At 36.8% G+C, this 10,585-nt stretch overlaps 1 protein-coding gene across 1 annotated transcript in view; it reads left to right on the plus strand.

Moving 5' to 3' along the window:
• Window positions 1-8,669: 8,669 nt before the first annotated feature.
• The window catches only part of COL10A1 (collagen, type X, alpha 1), a 7,711-nt gene continuing 5,795 nt past the window's right edge, over window positions 8,670-10,585 (plus strand). Inside the window, exon 1 of the mRNA XM_010293909.1 lies at window positions 8,670-8,808. Coding sequence (XP_010292211.1) covers window positions 8,670-8,808 — 139 coding nt within the window. The remainder of the gene's footprint in view (window positions 8,809-10,585) is intronic.

The following is a 10,585-nucleotide window of genomic DNA, read 5'->3' on the forward strand; positions in this document are numbered from 1 at the left end:
TTAATTTCTGCTTGCAAAGTTACCCACTTTTACTTCTGTATGCAGCAGAAATATATCAGGCCCTTGTCCATTAACTCCATGGAGATCCTTGCTTACATCTCACCATCAATGGGTACAGGAGTCATCCAATATCACTTCCAGGAGGAGTTCAATTTTTGGTTTTATTTTTCCACTATTTACCACAGTAACAGCAGGGTCAGAAAGTATCAACACTGGAAAAAAGCTGGCAGTTTGGTAAAGTTGTCTGTCATTAGTTTAGGAGTCCTTGTCCTTCCCTGGTATCTGGATAATTTTTTGTATCAGTAGTTTGGGAAGTATTTACCTGTTCCACATATGAACCACTTTTACATAAACATCTTTCAGTCCTCAAATCTTTGAATGTGAGAGCCTACTGCTTGAAGTACTTTAAAAAAATCATCCTTCACATTCATGTGATTTTTCTCCTATGAAATGCAGAAGACATTGAAGTTTGTGGATCTGAGTCAGGTAATATGGTAAATTGTCACCACTAAAACTTTGCAGCCCTCATGCATTTTCTGTAATAAAGGTAGCCACTTCATTAGCACTTTATTACAAGCAGGTAATTATGACTCTTTATGACATTATAATGATTGCAAAAATCCAATCTCAGCTAAGTGAAACTAAAAAAAGTCCTATTAATGATCATCAGGAACAGTTAGACTCCACAGACTCAAGCTTATTTTGCATAAGGGACAGAGTACAGAAAGTTTATATGCACTCACCAACAGAACTTTCCTAAGTTTCATTTTAAATAAATGCAAAGGAAACAGCAATATTTAAAGTGCCAGACTTAAAAAAACAAACAAATCCCTTATTTTTACAGTGAACTCAGACAACTTTTATTTGTATTGGCTGTAAAAGTCTGGATTTTTTTTTTTCCTCCCACCTTTGGCACCTGTTTTCAAACATGAAAGTTTAAAAACAACTCTGTGCCAATTGTCCAAACCACAGCAGGTAGTAAGGTCGATGAATGAGACTATTCAGCAGGCTGGCTACCTGCTCCAGTGGGTACACTTGAAAAAGCAGCTCAGTTACACCTATTTTTCACCAACTATTTGGAAGATTCCCCTAATTATGGAATACCCGAGGGAGCTGCTTGAACTTCTTCACCTTTGGAAAAGTAGGGGTGGTTCCCACCCTTCTTTTACCATGGCTTCTACTTTATTCACCATAGTCCAGGGGAGTCTGAAAGAAACTTCAAGTCCAGCAGGCACAGAGGTAGAACAAGATATTAAATATTCTAATAAAAGTCAGAGAAAAACAGAGCATGAATTAAAGAAAACAGAAAAACACACCTGCAATTCGCCCCGTGCCCCCCCCCCCCCCCAGAAAATATTACTGTTTTCATGTTTTTCTTTGAATGCTCTTTCTGCCGTTACATAACAGGTTTTTAAACCAGAACCTCAGGAACTTACTAAAAAGGAAAGAACACTTGCAGTAATCTTTGAAGACCAATTATATATATTTCGGGCATTTAAAAATCATTTCACACATCCTGTGTGAAGCTTTCCTCCTTCCATTACTCCCAGGAAAGTTTGATTGCATTTTAGTCCAAATCAAATTCTTAGAGAAAAGCTTCGTAAACCATTGTATTGACACAACTGAGAGTGCAGTCAACATCAGGCAGAAGGCTGAAAATGAGCATCTCCAGGTAAGAGGAACTGGAAACCTCTTTACCTGGCCATCTTTAAGCACTTCCAGAAACAGTTCTGTGAAACCCTCTCCTGAAAATCCACAGTCAAATTTTCATATTTGCTTAGGCTATTCAGTGGTCAGGCCCTTTGAAATTTTTTTTTTCCTAAATTGTGAACAAAATTAACTGGGTATTTCTGTTCTTCCTCTCCATCAGAGACACACAAGTCCTGCCATCACTTGCATGTTTACATTTTTAAACAAATCTAGTGAAAATCCAAACTTTAAATACATAAATATTTATACTACTTAATCAGAAATGCATTTGTGGGAGAAAGGATGAATATCAATACATAAAAACAGCTCTGTGTTTTCAGTGTCTTGAAAACTGATCAGTTTTCATTTAAAGCCACACAACTGATATGAGTTTCAAATTAATGCATTCATTTGATCAGTATTTGCTCTTTTTACTTTCAGAGGTAGGGGAAGAAGGAATCAAAATGAGGAAGGACTTAAGGCCAGGCCAGCAGCATACCCAAGGTACTGGAAAACATCTTTCCTAATACCAGTACTTCTGTTTGGTATGTTTTACTCTAGTATCATGATTTGTCCAAGATGGATGAAGATTACCTTATCTTTATATAAGCATAATGAAATGGGGCCACAAACAATGTAGTGCTGTTAAAAAGCATTAATCAATAATCCTATCTGACTCTGATCTCTATCAGAAATTCATGTCAGTCTCAAAGCTTTCTCTATAACCTGTGTGGAACACATCTTTTCCTGAGGCTTCAGCATGGTTATTCAGTGCCTCTGCAAGTTAACTCAGAATACAACTATAAATATTTAACTGGGTGTCAAATAGAGTTCTTGTGATCAACAGTTACCTGAGCTGAACGGAACAAACTAGTCAGCAGTCAGTCATTTTCACAGTACCAGAAATACAGACCATCTTTCCATTGCTACTTGAAAGTAGGACATTTATTCAACCACAATTACAAGTGTTAGAAGTAAAAGGGCTTTAAATCTATAAAAAGATTAATACAGGACTGTAGGGGTAACACAGTTTCTTTTGTTTTGTTTGAAGAGAGAATTGTTTATTGTATCTCAAAGTATGAATACAGATAGGACTGCAGAGCCCTGCAGATTACCTCAAGAATCTATCAATTACAAAAGATGACATGCATTCTGAAACTTAAAAGAAATCTTATTTATTTTGCAATTAGCAAGGTAAACATCTTCTTCATCAAGACGTTTTCTAGTCCCATGCAGCCTAAGTGACTAGTGTTGGAACAGAAAATACCCTCCATCTAAACACAAAGTAACAACGATTACAAAACAAAACACAGAAACAACAACGTCAAAACACAGAATAAAAAAATCGCAGACTTCCCCCAGCTATTGAATGCACAAATTTTCCCGCTTCCTATTTCTTTGGGTGCATTTGACTGCGAGCAGTAAGAAGCAGAAAAATGTCTGTATCAGTTTTCCCCACTAAGAAAGGTACAGTGGAACACATGGCCCCTCTGCACTCCCACTGAGGGCTTACCTGTGGCTGCTATCACAGGAGCGTGCAAACACTTTTTGGCTTTGTGTGAGAGAAAGGGAGACAGGATGGTTTTAAACCATGGAGTTGAGGTGATTTAGGAGTTTCCAGAGTGTCATAAAGTGCACCATGAACTAGGAAACCCAATTGCTCCTTTAATTTCATGGCAGGCTTTCAAAACTCTGGGAACTTAAAATTGGAGACTGGAGAACTTCTTCACCAGAGATGGTGCTACAGGTTATTAGAGTCCATTGCAAAATGGTACCTGTCACAAGTTTTTGATATAAGCACTTTAACAGAGGAAAACCTATCACAAACTAGAGTAGAGTCTTCAAAGTTTTCTTCAGGCAGGTAACAAAACCAGAACTGACAACATCAGAAAGCATTTGTCATAGATACTGAGCTATAAGAAGAAAAATAATTGTCCTCTTAAGTGTTGAAATTTTATGTTATCAACAAAAAATTACTGCAAATTTTTCAGACTACTGTTTAAACTACAGGAAAAACCTACAACCAACACATTCTTGCCTCTTTCTTCAAAACTGAGATTACCTAGCCAAACAAAAGGAGTAAGCCCCCCGGGTTTCTGGGGTACCGCATTTTAACATAAAAAGTAATTATAAGCTACAAAAATTTCAGGATTAAGACTAAAAGCCGATTATTAAAAATAAGACAAATTCTGAGTTAAAGCTGTGAATTTTTACTATCAAAGAACTCACAGATTTTTTTTTGAAACTATCTGAGCACATGGTTAGTGCTTAGATGGTGCAAAATCAAGATCACATACTCTTAAGTCAAAATAATAAATTAAACATATTCACACTGAAAATCCTCAGTATCAGGAACATATTTACCCAGTTCTCAACTACTGCCAGGACCTAGCCCAGTCTTTCTGAGTTTTGCTTCTCCTCTTTTCTTCTTTTTGAGGGCGTGGGTTGTGTGAAAGGGAGCGGTTGCTTATTTTATTACAGTTTAGGCTTAAAAAGTTTAGGCACATTTCTTGATTATAAGCAGTTGCTTATTGTGGGACTCACTTAAGTCCCTTTGCAGTTAACTTGCAGGACTGTGGTGAAAGTCAGCTCCCATTTCCCAAAGTATGGTGCCACTTCCATGACACTTACGTATGTGTTTACACTCTGTATAAGACACTGAAGGAACAGAGGATTTTGGAAAGCATGTGCAAGTGCAGGCTTTCTAACAACATCCAACACTAGATTGAACATTCAGTCAGCAAATACGATGAAACACTACAGACTGCTACAAATGGCATTAAAGACTGTGATTCCAGTACCTACTTCATATGGTTCAGAGAAACCCTGTTTTAAGTCTTTCACTGTGGTTAAGCTTAGGACTTAAACTATTACATCGCTATTTTGAAGGAATACTACCACGGCTACCTTCACATGGGAAAAAGCAGCCAATACATGACTAAAAAGCAAGTTCTGGAACAGTGCAATGGATCCATGTGTCACACCATTATTTCTGACTATTAGGGTAGTGGGACAGGGGGAGCAGGGGAGCAGTGAAGATACCTTCATTTGAAAGTAAAGACAACTTTCTAAGTGCATAGCTACAAAACAAAAGCATCTGAACTTTTATGCTCGGAAAACAGGTACGCAAATAACCTATCTTTTAAAAAATGTGCTGCTACTGTAAATAGGTATACACAAGTACATCTATTGCACATATTTTTGCACATGCAAATATATACCGAAGACTTCCACATGCATACTTTGAACTAAATGCATGTTAGTGCTCTGCCAATAAAAAATATACATGGCAACAAGGAAAACATACAAAAGAAGTGAACTCCAATTCTACCACAATTTCCCATACCCACAAAAAACAAAACCTCAAACCCAAGAAGTAGCATAAGAGCACAATAAGGTGGAGCTCAGGTTAAACAGGACAACGGGTTTGCCTGTCTGTACCTTTTGACCCCACAATCGTCCCTGTTTACACAGACACACAGAGGTTATTCACCTTCCTGGCCAGAAGGAGCCAAGGCAGGAGGTGAGGCTGCTCGGCAAATATCAGTGTACATTATTGGTGCTTTTGTAACGCAAGTGTTCCTGCTTTGGGGGTATTTATGAATTAGGATAGAAATTAGCACGAAACTGTGTGTATAAAACTGTCACCTGCTGTTCTTAACTTTCTTAACCAAACATTGTCAAATTAGCAACAACCACACTTCCCACTAAGGGCTAAAAAATATTTAAATGTTTTAAAATCAAAAGCTATTTTGGGATTTATGTGAACCAAAAAAAGGAGCTGGAGATGTATTTCTTCAAGGAGGAAATAAACTCTATGCCCATACATATGCTGCCTCTGTCAAAAGTAGATGACTGGACTCTCATTTGAATTTAGAGAATAGTTTTTAAATTAAGCACCTTGAGAAGTTATACAAACAACTTGAGGACAAAGCTTCCTTCTTCAAAAGATTAAAAAGAACTGAATGCAGGTAGAGGGAGTAGAAATGCCATCTCAGACATGCAAACATTCTCTGAAAACCACTGACCAGATTGGACATACAAACTTAAGGGGGAAAGCAGGCTTCAGTCTGAAGACCTCTGCAGCAGAAAGGGTTTATTTACAAAAACGGAACATAGTGTTGTTTAGAGGATGGCTAGGAAAAAGAATAGAAGAAAAAAAAAAAAACCCTGTTCTACAATACATTAAATAAATGATTGCAGCAGTCTTTAAATCACAACATTAATTCAGCCCTCTAGTAAGCAAAGGTATTAGCACAATTGTAAGCAGAATAAACTTGATGGTCCATTGGTCTCATTCAGTCCAGTAACTTGTGTTCTAGGATATTTGCCATAACACATAAAAGCCAAAAAAGTTGTTACTTGAAGACTGGGGAATTAAACAAAGACACAAAGCAGGTAAAATTCAGCCCACGTTAACCTGTCATTCCATAGGATAGCCACATGGTTCAGGGCCACCAACTCAATCTTTTGGTTGGAACGGTAACACGTGTCCCTTCTGTACCTACCATGCATGAAAACTCCCAGTAACACAAGTTATTCCTATAATATAACACGCTAGCACCCTTGCCCGATTACAGTATTTCTACAATTGGTATTAGAATATGGGTGCACACATGTTCTTCTGCATAGATATTGCTTGTACCTCACCAAAAGGCTCCCCAGACAGCTTCCACAAATGGCATAAATTAACTTAAAAAATACATATATGCTCACTTTACCACAACAGTAACTTGTAGCACATGCTCAGCTTCCTTTAGTAACACCACAGATACTACTTATCTTTGTTTTTCCACTAATTTTTGGTGTAAGGAAAACAAATAATTTCAGACACATCCAAAAATCTAACTTGTACAAGACTGAATACCACATAACAATGTCAAAGAAGTCTGCAATTGGCAAAGGAGTTAACACACACATAATTTATATGTAGGTATTTTTTCTGAGAATGTTTGATAAAAGTGCACTACATATTTAGTTTTACAGTTTCATCCTAAATGATAAATATTTGTTTGTTCTTTCTTATTTTGCTCTTCAATCTTAAATGTTTCAGAGCCACAAACAATTCAAGGACTGAAGATTACTTCCTATTTAGGACTGAACACTAATCAAAGTGATGCTGAAACACTGTAAGATTCCATTATTTATTCAAAAAAAGAAGTCACAATGTGTGGATACAGTCTGTTAGGCAAGATTAGTTTAACAAACTTTAACTACTAAAACCAGTTTATAATCTGAAGAAAAATTAAGAGATATAAGCTGCAATCAAGTTTGATCCATCAACAGTAAAACAGCAGCAGTTTGAATTTACTAAACTGAAACCATTTAATAGGAAAAACCTGTATCTGGTAAAAATACAGCAATAACTGCATTCGACTTAAAGTTAGTTGCTGAATGCAGAAAAGAAAAAAAACAACTCTACCAGCCCCAAGCATCAGCCTGTATAACACTTGTAAATTTAAGCAGTATGGATTTCAATACATTTGTTAGAACCAGGCACAATGAAGTTCTCATTGTGTAAGGTAAGCTTGCATTTCAAGAATTCATTAACCAGAAACATTACTTGCAGAATACATCATATGTGTAATACTGTACCTCCAGCAACAAAACAGAAGTCTAGAAGTATAATATGAAGATAACAATCTCCTAAAACAATAACTGCTTAAAAGTATGCTGCAGGTTCTCACACAACTCTCTTGTTAACATCTTAATTGACTGTTAAGTTCTCCATCCCAAAGAACAATTACTTAAATAAGTAGGATCTATAAATTTTAGTGGGGTTACTCCTGAAAGTAACAGCTCAAAGTTCAAAATGTATACATCTTTCCTTACAATATTTACAGTGAAATCTAAATGAAGCACTTAGGATTACCAACCTTACAAGTTCATGATTTTTTCCAATGTTACCTTTGTCAGTTCTAAAAACAGAGAGGCTGTGAAATTTTAGAAAATATTAACTATGAGCAACACAATTTCATCAACAATAAGAAATCCAAAGGAAGAAGAACACCAAATAAAAAAAAAATCACTTAACAGGATCTAGGATGACTGCCCAAAATAGCTTCCCCCACCCCTAAAAAACACACATATACACACAGATAATTACTGCTTACTGATTTTGGGGGAGGAGCTTATGCCTAGCAGGCACCCAGCTAGGAGGAAAATCATATAAATACTCAAGGGTGACACTTGAAATCATCAGCTTCTGCTCACTCACCAGTGGCAGAAGAACTCCTCAATAGAGGAGGATTCACTGCTCTACTACTCTCCATTGGAGCTCCACAACATTCTGGTATGTTACGATTTCATTTCATTCTGTATTTGGTTTTGAAGGCAACTTCTACAGGATACATATTTTCTGGTTGGGGGAGGGAAGGGGGTTGATATTTAAGGGCCAGTGACAGCATCCTTACTGCCACTGGGGCTATCTGAAAGGCTACAGATAAAAGCCTGGTTTCAAGCAAGGCAATGTGAGATTTTTGCCACTGACGCTGAAGGAGCCAGGACTTCATGCTTCATTTGCTATAGCATTAGACAGAGGCATATAAGGTCATGGCAAAATATCTACGTATTTCCACTGAAAACTTTTCTTCATTTCAGGGGTTTTGATACAGGCCATGCCTGAACTTACTTCTGGAGCCCTAGTGTAACTAGGAAAATAATCACTGTTTCTGAAGACAGTGGTTTTAAATAGGCTGGCATCCATTTAAAATTATTGTTTTCCTAAAAGTGAGACTATTGCCTCTAAGCTATCTATACAAGAGCTTTATCATTCAAAGTGATAGCAATAATGATTTCCTTTTTGTTAGAGGATTTTTCACTACTAGTGAAAGTAGGAGGAAGCAGGCACAAAATAATGTTACTTTCCATACCAATATTTCAAGAAAACTCATTTACTCATGCACAAGAAACAGAACTGAACAGCTTTTCTTTATAACAAACTTTTTCTCCTCTTTCTAACACAGAACGGATTTGGAAACATGCATTTACAAATATCCTTACTGCTGCTGTTTTGTCTGAATATTGTCCACGGTAGTGATGGATATTTTTCTGAGCGATACCAGAAACAATCCAGCATCAAGGGGCCACACTTTCTACCATTCAATGTAAAAAGTCAAGGTAAGTTTACTACTTTTTGATAATATACTAATACAATTATTCCTAGTGGGTCAATACATGAACAAAAACCCTTTGTACTGTTGGTGTTCAACCTTCACTAACAGTTTAGATTTATTAAAATAATGTCATCACTGCAGAAAGAACTGGCAGTGGCTCTGGCAGTTGCTTCCTATTGACAAAGATGCACACTTGCCCCAGACAAATTTTTTTTTAACACAATAATCACTGAAGACATAAAGAGCAGAAACAAAAAACACAGCTACAGATCTAATCTTCAGTAGCAGGAATAATACAACATGATTGTGTGCATAATTATGTACAACATGGTAATTATCCTCAAATTTCTTCATTCAACACTGGGGTTTTTAACAATAGACCTGTCATCTACAATATTCAGAAAGAACCTTTACATATTCTGTCATGTTATCTCTACTTAAAACAGACCTTATGTGTGAATATAAATATATATCTGATACTTACGGCCAAATGAAGACCTGGTTAAAGCCTAGAAAGGCAAAATAAATTGATATATAGTCATAAAAATATGACATAAACCTCTACATAGTTTTTAATTAATGTATAAACTTACATCACACATCATCAGACTAATCTCATAGTAATATAACAATTATAGCTTTACTATTAGAAAGCTGTCTTCATTTCATAAATCAGTCTTATTGTCTAGGCAGACTATATAGACAATATATAATTGCAATACTATACATTGTGACATCTTTTTTCTGGGTATCCTCTCTGTCCTTATAAGTCAAATGGGTGGCTATACTTAGTGTTTGGAACTGAGTTCTGTTTTATTTTTCCATGCTTAGGCCAAAGCTTTTTTAAAAAAATTGAAATCAAAACTTCTGACTTCCTAGGTGCTGGTTTTATCTGATGAAATGTCCCCCAAAGGATGATCAGTAGATCATCATCACTAAAACTCAGAGAACTGAATCTTCCTTGTAGACATCCCTCTCTCCCCCTCCCAAGAACAACATTATTTTCTTTCAGATATCAATGGGCTATTCAGAATAGCTTTCACTTTTTCTGTATTCCATCTACTTTTAGTTGTAATCATCATACTTGGGTAGAAATGAGGAAGCTGAAAGAGGGACTCAGAAAATAGGTTTTACAAATAAGCTTCTTTTCACCAGAAAAAAGACATTTTAGGCTGTATCTACATTAGAAAATAGGATAGCACAACAGAAGCAAATCTGGAGAGAAGAATAGTTGCTGCTCGGAACATAAAATCCACATTACCTTCATTTAGGAGGTTTTGTTCCAGAATAGCTTGAGTCTGATCCTATGGAGTGGATGCTCATGAGCAGCATACATTGTGTCCAAGGATGCAGCCCTGGTCTCACCCCACCCAGCTCCAGCCCACGTGCTCCAAGACCGCTCTGCAGTAGGAACCAACTGAAAGCAGCATGGCTGGGAAACTTACCCCCCCAAACTGTTCTTCTGGGCTGTACCAAAATACTGTCACAGTTTCATTCCTTGTCTTCAGCACAAGGACTTTCTGGAATCCTACCAGCACTCTCAGACTGAATTTAGGTACATGTATATAGACAATTACTTTGAGGACTTGCTAACTGGAATTCCCACTGTGTTAGGAGTTGCATTTCCTACCTCTCCCTTCATTAACTTTTCATGTTGTTTTTCCATTACTTTTTCAGAATCATTTACATATTTGTATTATTTTTAAGTGAAGTACAATATTTACTTGGTTATCCTCTACCATATTTGACTTACTTCTCTTCTCCTCATACTGTTCCTCCCT

This window comes from Phaethon lepturus, unplaced genomic scaffold (assembly GCF_000687285.1).
Source record: "Phaethon lepturus isolate BGI_N335 unplaced genomic scaffold, ASM68728v1 scaffold9079, whole genome shotgun sequence".
Lineage (NCBI taxonomy): Eukaryota > Metazoa > Chordata > Aves > Phaethontiformes > Phaethontidae > Phaethon > Phaethon lepturus.